Source organism: Salvelinus namaycush, chromosome 14 (genome assembly GCF_016432855.1).
Source record: "Salvelinus namaycush isolate Seneca chromosome 14, SaNama_1.0, whole genome shotgun sequence".
Taxonomy (NCBI): domain Eukaryota; kingdom Metazoa; phylum Chordata; class Actinopteri; order Salmoniformes; family Salmonidae; genus Salvelinus; species Salvelinus namaycush.
In genome coordinates, this window is record NC_052320.1 from 16,267,154 (window position 1) to 16,285,626 (window position 18,473).

Below are 18,473 nucleotides of genomic sequence, written 5' to 3' on the forward strand. Positions count from 1 at the left end.
AGAGAGAGAGAGAGAGAGAGAGAGAGAGAGAGAGAGAGAGAGAGAGAGAGAGCTAATTAGTATTACTGAGATGGTGTCAGAGCTGAGAGACATGAGAAGTGACTTCTGAAGAGAGTTCTGTTCTCTGAAGGATATTGCGGCTGACCTACAGGACATTTGTTTGTGGGGTTTTTTCCCTTCATTTTTCAAAGAGACTCAATTTAGTTGGATGCAGGTTTAGCTTAGCCTTCTGTCATGAATCTTCTGGGAAGCTGTATGAAGAGGGGGCAGACTGGCTGCCACAGAGGTGGTCTGGCTGGGCCCTGTCAGGTCCTGCTCCTGGCCTGCTGTATCCTAGTAGTCCTGGGGGCCAAGCCAAAGACACCTGGCCACAAACACCTCAACTCCATCCGCATAGATGGGGATATCTCTCTTGGTGGCCTCTTCCCGGTACACGCCAGAGGCAGCGACGGTAAAGCCTGTGGGGAGCTGAAGAAGGAGAAGGGGATCCACAGACTAGAGGCCATGCTGTTCGCACTGGACCGCATCAACAACGACCATGAGCTGCTGCCCAACATCACTCTGGGTGCCAGGATCCTGGATACCTGTTCCCGGGACACCCACGCCCTGGAGCAGTCGCTCACCTTTGTCCAGGCGCTCATCGAGAAGGACGGGACGGACATCAAGTGCCTGAGCGGCGGGCCGCCCATCATCACCAAGCCTGAAAGGGTGGTGGGTGTCATCGGGGCCTCCGCCAGCTCTGTGTCAATCATGGTTGCCAATATCCTGCGGCTCTTCAGGGTAAGTGCCTTTCAGTTTACACTTACTGGTTAATGGATGTGAATGATGGTGGTGGCTATGAAAGCAGTGTCTCCCAACAGGCGTTTGTAGGCTGGCAGCACACTTGCTCTGAGATTACATACTCTACTATGAAAGCACTGTGACTGAGATCTGTGATGCAATTGGCTGAAGCATGTATAATTATTTGTGATGGATGTCAATAAAAGGTTAGGTTGCTTTTTCTGGTAAAAAGGGTTTGCAAGTGTTTTCATGAAAGGAGAAAGGTTATATCTATTGTCCCATTTTCCAACAATATGGACATGTTGATGTGATAAAACAAGCAAAAACAATCACCGCTTTCTATATTAGTCTTTTTACCCCATGTCTTCTCTCTTAGGTGATATTACATAGTGTAGCTTGGGGCGTATTCAATATCTCACATTTCACGAATTATCGGTATCTGTAAAAATGCACTCTTGTATGGGCAAATAGGTTTACACCATTCATTAAACCAATCAAAACTCATATTCCTAAAAATGTTTGCTTCTCAAACCAAAATGTCTGGTCTTCTGAATGTTGGACATCTGTGTCTGTGTTCACCTCAGTTGGATGTGGTCTTTGTGGTTTGTAAGTCCTACAGAGTCCCATTGAAACCAGACATATTTTGGAGGCTCCTCATTAGTACTCTGCCTCTCTCCATAATGACATTAATTTGGTAAGAGTCCTTAGTGGTGCTTTGCCTTTAATTACATAAACCAAGTCAATCATGTGACCATTTGAGTTTGTTCAACACTTATTAAAGATCAGCATGTGCCAGAGTTAAATCAAAACACAACACAACAGGCCCCTTTCATAATGCCGACACAAAGCTGTCATGGGAATGAAGACGCCAGGCAGACCAATGGGCAAATATGCTGGCTGTGTCATAATGTCGCTAAATTATAATGATGTTCAAAGAACAAAAGCATGCTACTGTTACCATATACTGTACTTCCAGTCCAAGTGCTAATGCTAATGCTTCCTTCAAACTGCACGCAGACACGTCAAAATGGTATCCACAAGTTCATCTGACTCTGGGGAAGTAAATAAAGGGCCAAATTGCTAAAATCCCAAAGTATCCCTTTAAAGTCAAGATGGACCATCAGGAGATACTCTACTGCAATAGCTGGCAGTAGCAGTCCTCTGTGTCTGTTGTAAAGATATAATAACCAGCATTATATTTAAAGGGGGATCAAAGTAAGTGTGGATAAATAGTGGGTGGTACAGAGTGGGGCCGATCCCCCCCCCTCCAGATGTTGGAAAATTTTGTAGTTTTCAAACAGATTTTTCCGGCAATCTAGAGACTAATTCTATGCAATCCTTATGCCTAATTCTATGTAAAAAAACAACAACTTTTTCCTGCAATCTAGAGACTAATTCCTTGCAATCCTTATGCCTCGTTCTATGTAAAAAAAGAAATGTATGTCTAGGTTAGCTAAGCGTACTTCAATATCTGTTCAATTTTCCTTTTAATGAATGATGCACTTTGATTATTTAAGAACTTCTATGCCTTGGGAGTTTAGTTACAACACTGGTATATCGTATCATAACCCTAAATATGCTTCTATGTATCTCTACTAAACTCTGGGTAAAAGATTGAAAGGAATGTGAGTCTCTTTCAGTACATTTAGAAATTGCTTGCTTTTCGAAAGTCTAGCAACCTTGCCAGCTAAGATAGTTAGACAAACTATTCTAACTTGATTGATAGCATGAAATGGCTTGGTAGCTAGTTGGAAGGTTGGGAGATTGGGAACGTATCTAGATGGCTAGCTAAAGTCAACTTCATGAAATTGCTAATGGCTAGTATTACAGAAAAACAACTAAACATTTTTATTTTATTTATTCATCAAGGAGGAATCAATAGGCTACATAGCTTGATCAAATCCATTTACAAACATACGTCCTGCGAGTTCTGCCCATCACTGGAAGATCAAATCAAATCAAACGCTGTGTGTGTCACTCAACACTCTCTCCTCCTCCACTGACGATACTGTCTGCACTCACTAGAATATCTAGGGTCCTGCCTAGCATATTTTTGCTCTGTGGTGCACCTTGGAAGGAACCACTGACTAGGAAGAATAGGGGAGGTACTCTTTTGCCTGGTAAAGTCAGTGTGCCCCCTCCGCAAAATACAGCTGACAGATCTTTTTTATAAATAATTATGATAAAATGTGGTTAAGTTGAGTAATTACATCTGAAAATGTTTGAAACAGGACAAATCTGAGGGGGCATGTGCCCTTGTGCCCCCCATATGGGCATGACGCCTCTGATAACCAGTGCCATGCTCACACCATGCTGGCTGCCTCAGCCTACCTGGCGCTGGATCACGTCACTATAATTAGCTCCATATAAGGACTCCTCTTCTTTAGTGAATTAGGTGGTATTGATAGATACTTCTCCTGTTTCTAATGATTTCAAGAGCTTGACCTGATATCTTTCATCTGCACAACCTATGTTTTTTCCCCTTTCATCCAGGAATGAGTGTGTGTTCTTCAGATGATTGGAGGATGGTGGTGAGAGGGTTGATCAAAGTGGGAGGCAGTCTACAGAAAGATGTTTGGAGAAGATGGCACTGGTTTCTAATTCAGTGCAATGATGAAGGGCTGATGGCCAAGTAATACACAGCTTAGTGCAGGTCACTAGGTGAGCTCTGAATAAAGATATAGTCTGTACACTTCCTTTACAATTCGATATAGGTCAGAGAGCCTTTACTGACTGTTTCTAGTTCCACATGGACACTTGCAGGTTTTTGCACTTCAAAATGCACTTTATTTATTTTAAAACTAGAAAGTAAGTGAGCTTCTCAACCTTTGCAGACTAGCTGAGGATAGGGCTGTCCCAGCCTCACATACTGTAAGCTATACCCAGGAAACTCTTGGTGAGTCAACTATTTCCCGTACATGGGTTAGGGGATCTGACTCATCCATATTTTGCTTGGTTTGAACACGCAAGGCAAGCTCAACACTTACATATCAATGTGGGTTACAACCCTTCTTATTGCTGTTCTTTGCCATGTCCTTTATGAGCCTAAGGGTAGTGGCCATAACACACTGCATGCGTGCTGTTGTTGTCAGAATGCTTCTTTCTTTCTTCCCTACTTCCCTCTCCCAGTCTTAAAGTGGCTGAGGCTCGGTAAACTGTTAACTCAGCACTCCCGAGCAGTAGGCAGGATCCCGTCCCTATTGTGCTGCATGAATATTTTACTTCCAGATTACGTAATGTCCGCCTAGGGATCCAGTTGGGGTTTGAAAGCTCCCTCCCTCCATGGTTGGCCCTGTCTGCTCATGCTCGGTGATGTTCTCATCAGTTGGGTCTTTTACTGCAACATAAGCAGGAGAAAAGTGTGCTAGCGCCCAGGCTAATTAGCACAGGGCTGGTTTTGACGCTGTAGCGAATGCGTTTGATAACCCAGTCATGACGTGCTACCTGTCCCAGACCTGCTGTTTTCAACTCTCTAGAGACCGCAGGAGCGGTAGAGATACTCTTAATGATCGGCTATGAAAAGCCAACTGACATTTACTCCTGATTATTATTTGACCATGCTGGTCATTTATGAACATTTGAACATCTTGGCCATGTTCTGTTATAATCTCCACCCGGCACAGCCAGAAGAGGACTGGCCACCCCTCATAGCCTGGTTCCTCTCTAGGTTTCTTCCTAGGTTTTGGCCTTTCTAGGGAGTTTTTCCTAGCCACCGTGCTTCTACACCTGCATTGCTTGCTGTTTGGGGTTTTAGGCTGGGTTTCTGTACAGCACTTCAAGATATTAGCTGATGTACGAAGGGCTATATAAAATAAACTTGATTTGATGATGAAGCTGGCTTTAGTTAGGGTTCTAGCTTTGTGATCATGTCTTGTAGATGCGTTTCTGGCTTCGTGCATATCAGCTTTTCTCTTGGTCTTGTGTAGGCTACTTTATCAGCACTGTAACTGTCACAATGTACATGGGCAGTCATGATTGTGGGTTATGTTGTGTTGCTGAGACAAGCATATGTTCTCAGAGAAGGAAAGGGGCGCTTCACCTACCTCCACTCAGGTGTACAGTCTGCTACGGCACAAACAGCCTACACACGTGTCTACCTCTGCCTTCTAAGCAGAAGGGAGGATGCCTTCAGAGATGAGAGGGGAGGAAGGTGAGAGGAGCTTAGAGGAGAAGACGGGGGAGCCTGTAGGTAGCTGTAAGAGGAAGGTTAACTAGCTGTCTGTTGTGCTGTCTGTGAAGCAGAGAGACCTTGCGGCCCTTTCTCTTCCCTCATTAGAGACAGAGATGGGACACCCTCAGGCGCTGTACCTTCCTCCTCTCAGCATCTCAACATGTTGAGACACCGTCCACTCTAGATTACCGCAGCAACCATCATGGGCTGTAAAAGACAAAAATAAATACATTTAGAATATGTGATGAAAGGATGACTCTGCTCTGTGTGCAGGATGGCTCTACATTGCTGTGCAGACTTTTACAGGGAATTGTACAAAGACCTTGCTGTAGGGAACGTGTGGAATCAGAATGATTTTCAATGATATGTCTTCGAGAATTTTTGGGTCAAGACAGTAGCTGAGTATTTGGCAAACTAGACTGAATGAAGATGAATACTGAAGCACAACTACACCACAGCTAGTGAGTAGTATTCATTAGCTCCGCTCTCAGTAGCTACCTCAGTAGCCTGTAGCTCTCTTTATCACCCTGAGACAGGCCTTCCAAGGTGTGACCTGTCACCTTCACGGATCCTCAGCGCCGTAGCTCTGTGGCAATTCAGGAGAGAGGCCTGGCCAGGAGAATCGATTCTGACTAAGTGGAAAACTATTCTGCACTAAGTGTAATTTGGTGCAGCCACACTACATCAGGTCATTCAAGCCAACCATTCCATCCCTTTACCCGCCCATCCATCCAATTCCAAAAAGGGAATTCTCTACTCGCCTGTGACTTTCAAAATCCTGTGCAAGCAAAGCAAACAAGGGAAGCAAACCAAAAGGCTCAAAAGACTTGCAAGCAATTGTTTTCAGAAGGTTTACAGGCCAGTGGTTATGCCAGGGTTTTATCCATGCCACTCAACAGGACTTTTACAATTGGGGCAGACCTGATCCTTGCAGCTGTCTTTCTCACTGTTCATTGCGGCTGTTCCCATCCATGCAGAGCTCCGGCCACAGCAGAGCAGCTCCTTCAGTCAGGATTAGTTTAGACTCAAGTCGCTTAACCGACCCTGGCCCCTGTTGCCAATTCCCAGTACAGCCATAAGGGATGAGTGCCCGGAAACATGCCTCTTAGTTTTGCTCTGTTTTATCTTCATCTATCCGAGTCCCACTACAGGAAGCTGGAACACCAGCTGCTAATCACCAGCCGTAATGGCGAAGGGGCACGGTGCAGTGGTCTCCACATGTGTGCTGGTCGCTGTGTGGAGATGCCGGGTTTCACTCATTAATTTCTGGCATTTCATTAGTGTAAGTTTGCAGGTCTACTGAGGAAACCCGGCATGGTGGGGAGGGGAGGATGTCAAGTTAGTTTTTTTTTTTTAAAGCGGATGGTTTAATTTTCTGGGTCTGTTCCTCTTTATGAGAGAGGTAATTGAAATGATCCACTACACGTCTGTAAAGACTAACACCATCAGCACTGGTTTTAACAGCAGAGGAGATATATAGTGCTTTGGAAGACACACAGGACAAGCTACAACTGTGATAACAGCTCCAATGTTGTAACCTTCAGCATAGTCATGGGCAATTCCACACTATTATATATTTTTTACTTTAAAATGTATGCCAAACAAAAACAAATGATTGCAAAGTTAACAAACAATACAAATCTATGCACATAAAAACACATTTAATTAATGGACAGTGCAGATACAAAGTTTGGTAACAGAATTACGGTTTGTGCTATTGGTGCCGTCATTCTGTTACCAAACTTTGCATCTGCACTGTTTTTGAAGTTTAATAGATTTATTTTTGTAAAAATGTCAGTAGACATTGTTGAAAGTCATCCTTGTGCATAGAGCTGTATGGTTAGTTTAACTTAGCAATCATTTTAAAGTGAAAAATCAGAGTCTCAGCATCACTCTGTTATGGTGGAATAGCCCCGATTTGACATTGTGTATTCTCAGGGCATAATACCTACATTCATTTATTCTTTAACACATTCGACATACAACATGAATAATGTACAACACTGTGTGTTTATCGAATAACCTCATACCCTTCCCCTTGTGAAAAGACAGGATTGTTCAGGAGAAAATCCAGTGTTACAATCATGCTATTAATATACTGAATTTTCTCCAATTACTGTACATGGCTTCTTCAACTCTTCTTGAAGCTCACTCTTTGAATTTATGACACTGTAAATTATCAGTAAATCTTTTGATTTAACTCAGAGTTACAATTCATTTACTGACAATTTACAGTGCCACAAATTCAAAGAGTGAGTTTCAAGTATTCCTCAGTACCATTGATGCCATCTGATACATTGTGAGCATGTCTCAGAGCTGCCACTACTGCTTTCCCCCTGTCTCCAAATCTAACACCACTAAGCCTAGGTATTACCCTGTTCAGGCTTTTCCTATTACTCTTTAAACAGCCACATCTCCAAAACAGAGCCCAGCTATCCCACAGTTCCCTCGAAAAGAACTCAGGATTAGTGGCTTGCAGCTGCCCCCCCCCGGAAATTCTGTCTATCAACCAAATCAAATTCTGTGACCTGCTGCCTGGAGATATATCACATATACGTAGATGTTTTGTTGTACAGATGGAGAGACAGACCAGACGGTTGTTGGTAGGTGAAATATATTTGAATTAATGTGATCGATGACTGTTAGAGTCTTGGAGTGGTGACATTTTAATGGAGAAGTGACCAGTGTTGGGGTTGTTACAACAACAAAAAAGGTAATATATTACCTATTACTTATTTTAACAGTAACAAATTACTTTACATCCTGGGGAAAGTATTTAGTTACACTACTCGTTATATTACTTTTGCATTACACCCCAAAACGTTGCGCTCAATGTAAACAATGTCAACGTTACACTAGGTAAGCCTATTCACCAACACCACTAGCCTCCATACCAAACTACAAGCTTGTTAAGCTCTCTCTGGGTTACAGATTTTTCTCCTGAACCATTCAAATCAAGCTTTGGTTGCTTGTATGAGGTAGGCCTACAGTCATCTGCAGCAGCAGTGGTCAGGCCTCGGGGGTCTTTCGCTATGAGTTTTGTCTTGGCATGTTGCTTTTGCAGGTGCTTCAAGAGATTGGAGGTTGTGTTTCTAGCAGTGGAGAGGTGTTTTTCGCCTGGGCACAGTTTACATTTTACAACTATATTCTTGTCATTTTGTTCTCCTACCAAATCAATGTAATAGGAATACTTCCACGCCGAGAAACTCAATGCTTTAGACGCTTCTGCCATTTTTCATCTCCCTCACTAAAGCAGTTAGTAGTAGTGCATGCGTGCTTTAACAGGAACTTGGTGAGAGGACATCAGACTCAAGATTAAAACAATTACAATCTGTGGCGGGGGGATTTTTTATATTGCGTCAACAGAGAGGGAATAATAATCATAACAAATATTTATTTGGATCAATAAATGTAATAGGAATAGAATGATAAAAAGTAACGAACTAACAACAACCTATCTTTGATCAGTAACTGTAATAGTATTACTCGAATTGGAACAGCACTCCGTTATATTATTTGTTACCGCACAAAGTAATATTATTACTGTAATGCGTTACTTTGTAATGCGTTACCCCCAACACTGCAAGTATTACATCAGAGTGACGGTATCAGCTAATATGCTATATTGACATACTCTCTGTTTTAATCCCTGCACACATTCAAACATTGCCTGAATTATGAATGTAAAAACATAACCACTAACAAATGTAAATGCACTGCAATTTTTGCATAATGAGGGTCAACTTGTGTTGATCTAAGATTTTCTATGTCGCTTCAATTCCCTCCTGTGCCATCCCATGTCCTCTACCTAGCCTGAAGCAGTGACAGAGATGGTGGATATCCATACAGGATTTACCCAAGTGTTTAATCCTAAAGGCTCAGACTTTTCTGTTTCCATCTACGTGGGCCGGGACCCGTGTCTCACTGGACCATGGCTCCGGCGGACATGCTCTCACCTGGAGCCTAATCCAGGCCACTGGTACTTTTCAGCCTCAATTTACATAACAATGGCTAACTGTGAACTTTAACACCTTCTCACAAAGGAAAACTGTTTTGATTATGCAGTTGATTCTGCTCTTCACAATTCCTCACTGTCAGCCCTAGCTATGGAAACAGAATTTCCCTAATATAACATAACGTTTTATAAACTAGACTAGTGTGAGTTTGGGCTCCCCCAGGCTACCGTAAGAAGCTTGGACATCATCCAGTCTATGAGCACATCGGACAACATGGTAGCTAGCTTTTATGAATCATCTAGCCTCCATCACACAGAGGAATTCTCTCTCTCTCTCTTCTCTGAGGCAGTCACGATGTTCCGTTACAAACGACCATTTGAACATCAGATAACTAGGACACAGAATATTAATTCAAAAGTTTGAAGATTTATCAGCTTTGTATTACATTAGTGCATTAGTGACCTTCAGCATACACAATGTGTAAAATTGTTTTGTAAAGTTTCACAAATGTTGTCTTGAAACTAAATGCTGAGATATAGTAACGGTATTACATTTTCATGGTATTTCTGATATTACATCATAATAGAGAACAATGTCAGGACAGAACAAATGGAAGGGCATAAACAATAAGACACGCACCCGCTCAAAATATTTGTACGTACACACCAACATTAGCAGACAGTCAGAGAAGGATTACTTCTCATTTACTGGCTAATGATCTCTTCCCAGACCTCTTTCAGTCAGTAAAAGAGACAAAGCCTCTAATAAAACCCTACACAGAACACAGACTCTGGGCTTGTGTTGTACTCCTATGTCACTTGTATTATTTGTCCCATACAATTATTAAAAATCAAGCTGTGAGGACCCCCTCCCATACAAACACAACACACCTCGTAGGTATTGAACCTGGGGCTGGGAACTGTTGTGAGAGCATACTCTGTTTCCTGAAATTGTACCCTCGTCTTTTTCCTGCTGTTGAAAGGCAATGTTTGAAGCTACACGATGGAAGGAAAGTTGGTCCATATTGGTATTGATTTCACACATGGTTGAGGCAGTGACAGTTACATTAAGATACATGTACCAAAATGCTGTTTGTTTTTGGTACATAGGCTATCTCATCTGGGCTCTTGCAGACAATAGTTGAGAAGTTTGAAAAAAGGCGTCTGTATCCACTATGTCCCTGACCTAGGATGCCACCATACTCACTGTGTCGGACGAGGATCCATTCATGCAAGAGCACCAGTATGGTAGCCTGAAATAACATGGTACCTGGTTTTGGCTATCTATAAACACTGCAACACAAAGCATAGACCACTAGGAAATAACAAAGAATTCAGCTGATTACAGTGCAGTACATGAGTTTTTGCTAGGATTGTGCCCTGACCCACTAGCTGTAGCTATACTTATTTAATCAGACCACAGCACTTGCCCAGCTAAGGGGTTTGTTGTCAAGCGTTTCTCAGTTAAGTGGGCCTGAAAATATGCTAAACATTTCTTGGAGGCTGCTAGGAAGGTCATGTGTGAAATCTTGTTCCTAAGAAACTCTGTTTTGTGTCTTTTCAACGTTGACCCTGTAGTGGTGTGGCACGTCCTGAGGTGGTTTATTGTAGTCAGGTCTACTTCATTCACTGTACCTTTATTTGACTCACATACAGGAATAGATCATCTGATCTGATAGTTATTGTGATCACTCTATAGCTTGGTCTGAAATGGCACCCTATTCCATATTGTGTACTATACGTTTGACCAGAGCTCTATGCAGGCTTTGATAAAAACGTAGCGCACTATGTAGGGAATAGGGTGCCATTTCAGACGCACCCTATGGGTTGGGTAATTATGAATGGAAGGTCTCCAAGTACATCCAGCGACAGTGGTGAAAACATACTGTATGTGCAGTAAGATAAATGGTTATCTACAGGTTGACTCCCTACTGCATGGGAACTGTCTGTACCTTACTGCCACAACTATCTCAATCATAACATAGTAGCTCTGGGCAGCTATGTCCCCTCAGAGATAGCTTGCTACAATCAACAGACCCTTTCATCTTTGAGATGATCGATCAAACCTTTACATTCCCCTCCAGATCTAGTGCTCTAAACATTCTGAACCCCTCTTTTCTGTGTTTGCTGTCACTGCTCCAGCTGTGGAGAGGCCATTAGAGGAAGGTGAAGTGAGTGTGTGGCCGGCTGGATATGTCAGCCCAGTAGTCCTAGGGTCATCCTCAAGGACACTGCAGCTCCTCAGCCCTGCTTTTAATGATTTAATATGCCAGGTTGACATGTTGGCCAGTCCTCTCCTCTCTATAGACCAAGGCACGCTCCACAGGCTCAGAACCACAGAAAGCACTGCCTAGTGTCATTGGCAGCTGTCCTAAACACAGCAACTGATGAGATATATTCGCAATGCCAATCAAGGGTCAGTTTAATCATTGCAGAAGGGTTACAATTAATTTGACTGTTCAGGGTTTTCTAAATCAGGTAGGTTGTTTCCAGGTGTTCAAAGATGGCAAGCTGCTGTCTTCTGTTTGACCCCAGATTTACTCCTAAGTCTTTTAAATTATATGGCAGAGTCTAAAGCACACCAGATCAAGCCAAATGTTTCTATTGACCTCTGCTAGAGATTGACTGTACAGTAATTCCAGTGCCTAACATTGCAGAAAGGAAAGCACAGACAATCTAAAGAAGCAATGTACTTCTCACCACTTCCAAAGTCAAACAAAAGGTATTTTAATAACCCATTGAATCTCAGTCTTATTTATTAAAATGCTTGTGCAAAGTATTACATTTATACCTGACAACCCTTAAATTAAGTTTTATTTAGGATAGACCAATTGTTACATGCCACTCCTGTTAAACGTGCTGATATTTTGCGTTTCTAGAAAATAACATAAAATTAGTGACACTTGACACACTTTATTTGGATTAGACAAGTTCTAAGAACAACTTGAGGATGGGAGAAAACCCCTCTGATCAGATACGTTATTATCTGAATCTTAAGGGGATTTGGTGATAATCTTGTTAATGGCATCTCAGTTCTCCCCAGAGTTTCTGTGTAAATAGCAAAGGCATGAGTCATTTTCCAGAGAAAATATGAAAATATGGTCACACCCTGATCTGTTTCACATGTCCCTGTTATTGTCTCCACCCCCCCAGGTGTCGCTTGTTTTCCCCGTTGTATTTATCCCTGTGTTTCCTGTCTCTCTGTGCCAGTTCGTCTTGTATGTTCCAAGTCTACCAGCGTTTTTCCCCGTACTCCTGCCTTTGCTATTCTCCTTTTTCTAGTCCTCCCAGGTTTTGACCCTTGTCTGTTCTGGACTCTGTACCCGCCTGCCTGACCATTCTGCCTGCCTTGAACTCGAGCCTGACTGCCACTCTGTACCTCCTGCACTCTGAACTGGTTTTGACCATTTGCCTGTCCACAACCATTCTCTTGCCTACTCCTTTTTGGATTATTAAACATCTTAAACTCCAACCATTTGCCTCCTGTGTCTGCATCTGGGTCTCGCCTTGTGTCATGATAAATATACAGTATTTGTGAAAGACGTAGCTGACAAAATGGTAAGCTATTGCTTTTTAAAATGAAAACAGTTTCCAATAGTGGAAAGTACCTGTAGGTAAAGGTCAACAGTATTTGCAGTATTTCATAAAATTTTATAAAACAAAACCAACCGACAACCAACAGAAATAATCGATGTGTCTTCATAGCAATATAGCCGTAGAAGAGGATGCCGCTTGAGGAGGTCACTGAATCACCCTCAAGAGTTCGCAAAGCGATGTTACGACATCTGGTGAAACAATAACAATCTTTCTGACTTGATGTTAAGTAGCATTGTACATGTATTTAATGCAGCTCTCACAGAGAAATTGCTATGTCTTTTCCGTTATGCAGTGCATCTGGACCATTTGGAGGTGTAATTTGATTATCTGACATGAATTCAGTAAAATACAGCAGATATCAGAGTCACAGGGTAAACATGAGAGGCGTTATAATCCTCTTTGAATGGCACTTTAAAACCAGATTGAAAAGCGCTTAAGCTTTACAGTGATGTTTGCACAGTGGGAAACTGTTGCCCTTCTAGCTCTTTCTCAAGTGTTAAACTGAATCAAGAGGTTGGCTATTAGGTTATTGTTGCAAAATTAAATATTTCACTAATAACAGAATCAGAGACGAAGAGACGAAGTCCATTCATTTGCCCATATGCCATTTCATGCAACTGTAGGCTAACCCCTTTTAAACACAGTATGGAGCTTAGGAGAACTGCTGCCGAGTGCACGAAGGATATAGGAATATTTGCATAAATAAAGTGATTTATTTGTTAGTGAGCTTTACACGGCTGGATTTTTTAGTAGTCTCTGTTGCTTTTGAGGTCGGGTGACTGAAAAATCCCTCACTGTACAACAATGCTATTCAGTCTGTTTCTTTAGAGAATAAATATTTATCAAATATACCTGGATTCTTTTTAGGTTCAGATTGAAATATTGTCCTCCTTGCTTTTCTTTTTTTTAGCTGAAGTCTCATTAATAGCTAATTGTTTTTGTCTGGTGAGTAAGTCCAACAGCTGTCATATATCTCTCATCCAGTCTCTGACCCTCTCACTACTTTTCCCCAGTACTTCAGGAATAGTGTACAGTATATAAATTATTAATTGGATACAGTTCCTCTCCATTTCTCCATTTGCCTGCCCCTGTAGGATCTTACCTCCCACATACAGTGGGGTCCGAAATGATTAACACCCATGATAAAGATGAGCAATAATGACTGTATAAAATAAATGATTCAAAAACTGAGCTATATTGTATGCCCTTTTTTGGGAGAAATTATATAATTTTATACTAATACAATTGCTCAGAGAAAGAGATTTTGTTTAACAAGTACTATATTTTTTTCTCAAAAAGGCAGGCGTCAAAATTATTGACACCCCTAAAGATATTGTCACGCCCTGGCCTTAGTTATCTTTGTTTTCTTTATTATTTTAGTTAGGTCAGGGTGTGACATGGGGGATGTATGTGTTTTTTATTGTCTAGGGTTTTTTGTATGTTTATGGGGCAGTGTCTAGTCTAGGTGTATGTATGTCTATGGTTGCCTAGATTGGTTCTCAATTAGAGACAGCTGTCGATCGTTGTCTCTGATTGGGAACCATATTTAGGCAGCCATATTCATTGGGTAGTTCGTGGGTTATTGTCTATGTCTATGTGTAGTGTTTCGTGTCAGCACTATTTTGGATTATAGCGTCACGTTTGTTGTTTTGTAGTTTGTAAAGTGTTCTTCGTTTTCGTGATAATAAATAGAGAAGAATGCATTCACTTCACGCTGCGCCTTGGTCCTCCTCTCTTCCACCATACGACGATCGTGACAGAATAACCCACCAACCAAGGACCAAGCAGCGTGGTAACGGGCAGGAGCAGGAGAGGCAGCAATGTCAGGATTTCTGGACATGAGAAGATCTGGACTATACAACTTGGGAAGAGATAGACAGGTGGGCGGTCGACCCAGGGAGAGTGCCGGAGCCCGCCTGGGATTCGCTGGAGCAGTGCGAGGAGGGTTACAGGAGAATGGAGTTGGCGAAACGCACACGGCAGCGCAACAGGCACGAGAGGCAGCCCCAAAAATTTCTTGGGGGGGGCTCTCGGGGAGTGTGGCGAGGTCAGGTAGGAGACCTGCGCCAACTCCCCGTGCTTACCGTGGAGAGAGAGAGTACGGGCAGACACCGTGTTATGCGAAAGAGCGCACGGTGTCTCCTGTACGTGTGCATAGCCCGGTGCGGTACATCCCAGCTCCTCGTATCGGCCGGGCTAGAGTGGGCATCGAGCCAGGTGCCATGAAGCCGGCTCAACGCATTTGGTCTCCAGTGCGTCTTCTCGGGCCGGTGTACATGGCACCAGCCTTACGCATGGTGTCCCCCGTTCGCCAGCACAGCCCAGTGCGGGTTATTCCACCTTGCTGCACTGGTCGGGCTAAGGGGAGTATTCAACCAGGTAAGGTTGGGCAGGCTCGGTGCTCAAGAGCTCCAGTACGCCTTCACGGTCCGGTATATCCGGTGCCAGCCCCTCGCACCAGCCCAGTACCACCAGTGCCAACACCACGCACCAGGCTTCCTGTGCGTCTCCAGAGTCCAATACGCCCTGCTCCTCCTCCCCGCACTCGCCCAGTGGTGCGTGTCCTTAGCCCGGTACCACCAGTTCCGGCACCACGCACCAAGCCTCCTGTGCGTCTCCAGAGCCCTGTACGCCCAGTTACTGCTCCCCGCACTAGCCTTGAGGTGCGTGTCCTTAGCCCGGTACCACCAGTTCCGGCACCACGCACCAGGCCTACTGTGCGCCTCAGCAGGCCAGAGTCTGCCGTCTGCCCAGCGCTGCCTGAGCTGTCCGTCTGTCCTGAGCCGTCAGAGCCGCCCGTCTGTCCTGAGCAGTCAAAGCCGCCCGTCTGTCCTGAGCCACTAGAGCCGTCCGTCAGTCAGGAGCCGCTAGAGCCGTCCGTCAGTCAGGAGCCGCTAGAGCAGTCCGTCAGTCAGGAGCCGCTAGAGCCGTCCGTCAGTCAGGAGCCGCCGGAGCCGCCCGCCAGTCAGGAGCCGCCGGAGCCGCCCGCCAGTCAGGAGCCGCCGGAGCCGCCCGCCAGTCAGGAGTCGCCGGAGCCGCCCGCCAGTCAGGAGCTGCCTGCCAGTCCGGAGCTGCCCCTCAGTCCGGAGCTGCCCCTCAGTCCGGAGCTGCCCCTCCGTCCAGTGGCGCCCTCTAGGATGGTCTTCAGTCCGGGACTCGCTGTAAGGGTCCCCGCTCCAGAGGCGCCACCAAAGCAGGTATTGGCTATGGTGGAGTGGGGTCCACGTCCCGCACCCGAACTGCCGCCGTAAAAAGGCCCACCCGGACCCTCCCCTTCTGTGTCAGGTTTTGCGGCCGAAGTCTGCACCTTTGGGGGGGGGGGGGGGGGGGGCCCTGGCCTTAGTTATCTTTGTTTTCTTTATTATTTTAGTTAGGTCAGGGTGTGACATGGGGCATGTACTGTATGTGTTTTGTATTGTCTAGGGGTTTTTGTATGTTTATGGGGCAGGGTCTAGTCTAGGTGTATGTATGTCTATGGTTGCCTAGATTGGTTCTCAATTAGAGACAGCTGTCTATCGTTGTCTCTGATTGGGAACCATATTTAGGCAGCCATATTCATTGGGTAGTTCGTGGGTTATTGTCTATGTTTATGTGTAGTGTTTAGTGTCAGCACTATTTTGGATTATAGCGTCACTTTTGTTGTTTTGTAGTTTGTAAAGTGTTCTTCGTTTTCGTGATAATAAATAGAGAAGAATGCATTCACTTCACGCTGCGCCTTGGTCCTCCTCTCTTCCACCATACGACGATCGTGAGAGATATTAATAAATCAAGTAGTCAAAAGTTTATAATTTTGTCCCATATTCCTAGCATGCAATGACTACATCAAGCTTGTGACTACAAACTTGTGTGTTTAGAAAGGTATTATAGAAACATATTATGTTCTTATTTACAATAAAAGTGACTCTAAAATACACAATACATTATTTATCATTCATTTATATTGGACACAAAATAATCTGTAACACAACCAAAACGAACTGCAAATGCATCCATCAAGTTTGTAGTCATAATCTTGATGTAGTCATTGTGTGCTTGGAATATAGGACCAAATACTGAACTTTTGGCTACTTTATAAGAATCTTTAGGGTGTCAATAATTTTGACACCTTCCTTTGTGAGAGGAAAAAAAGTGTTACTTGTTAAACAAAATCTCTTTCTCTGAGAAATTGTATTAGTGTAAAATAATATAATTTCTCTGTTTTTTTTAGAGCATACAATATAGCTCAGTATTTAAATAATTTATTTTATACAGTCATTATAGCTCATCTTTATCAAAGGTGTCAATAATTTCAGCCCCCACTGTATATATGCACAGCTTCTTGCTTAATGTCAGTTCTCACTGTCTCAATACAGATATTAACATTGTAGTCACTTAGCAGACAGACACTCTTATCCAGAGTGACTTACAATAAGTTAATTGAAATAGGTAGACAACAACATACCACACTCTATGTAAAATGTAGAACTGTAAAATGTAAAACTGTAAAACCATACCGCTCAAAGGACCATAAAAAAACCTTAAAGTCATTGCAGCTGTACCACATTTCTTGTGAGGGAGCACAAATGTTATTACCAATAACCATTACGCTGATCGACAACAAGATGAAGGCTAATTTTCTACCGCCCTGGTGGATAACCTCTGTTTATAAACAGGACGGTCCATTCTTTACTTCCACCAGGCATGCCCTCTTGGGACAAACTGCCTCCCTTAACAAGACAGATCTTAACAGCCACTCACTCGTCTCCTGTTTGAGACCATCATTCTGGTCTGGGGCCCCTCTAAAAGCAATTACAGTGTGTGCCATGGCGGTGAAAGGGGCAGAGGCATTGACTCACTGAATACATTACCTGTCTGTGTACTGTTCTCACACTTAATCAATTACTGAGTCTAAATAGAAGCATCAGATCTTGACACTGATGCTTTCAATGGGGCTGGCTGCTGCTGTTGCTGCTTCGGGCAAAAACAAACACGTGTGAAACAGAGTGCTCCATATCATTGGCCGAGTCCTCTGACACCTTCATTGATTTTCATCTCAAAGCCTGAGAAAATTAATATCGGACCAAGATATATGGGATAAGTGGAAGGGGAATATGAAAACTCAGCAAGTCTAAGACAAGGTAATCTTATAGACTGGCTCAGACGGAGCTCAATGAAGCTACTATATCAACTGGGCTTTATTTGGCAAACAATTAGTTATTGTGAATTAATTTTAGTCTGAGGGAGACAGACTGTTCTGCTAAAAGTCCAAAGTCAACCATGATGCTTAAATACAAGTAAATATTAATTTAAATTGAATCTGTACTACTTTTCCAAAACTGGGGAAAATATAGGCTACACTAAGCTTAGAACAGTGGTATTTATGTTAAAACATGTATTCTTACCTCTACCCATACATTCTAAACCACTAGAATGTCTTCAAGAAAAATCTGATAAAACCCTACTGTGTATTTATGGTTTCCAGTCCGTCACCACGAATAACAAATAAGAGAAGATTGACGCAAAAACTGTTTCCTGTCAAACCTAATTTGCCTGAGCAATAGCATTGACTACATCTCCCGTCACTGCCCATAATGGGGTTAGTAATGCTATGTGACATGTGTCAGTGCTCTTAGGGAAATGTGTTTGATATGGTCCTATAGGAGGCCTGGTAATGGCCACATTATGTGCATGCCCATCATAATCTGCTGCTTTGATGGATGGAACACAACATGAAGTGTCCTGGTACATGCAGGTTTCTAAGAACCATACCTATTTTTTGACAAAATTCCGTGAAGAGGTGGACTCAATCAAATGTTGCGATGACATTGACATTTTTTCTTTTCTGAGAATGGATATCTTGGATCTTGAACTTGATCTTGACCTCCAACATATTGATGTTGATGTTCAAGCAAAACCTCCCCATCCGTAAACCAGTCCATGTTGTTCTTTGCAAAAAAAGAAAGTCATAGAGGAGATGACGAAATACTAAGT

The 18,473-nt window shown here is 43.2% G+C and overlaps 1 protein-coding gene across 1 annotated transcript in view; it reads left to right on the forward strand.

Annotated features, from left to right (window-relative positions):
* Positions 1-234: 234 nt before the first annotated feature.
* Positions 235-18,473, forward strand: part of LOC120058622 (metabotropic glutamate receptor 4-like) — a 241,552-nt gene continuing 223,313 nt past the window's right edge. Inside the window, exon 1 of the mRNA XM_039007381.1 lies at positions 235-780. Coding sequence (XP_038863309.1) covers positions 235-780 — 546 coding nt within the window. The remainder of the gene's footprint in view (positions 781-18,473) is intronic.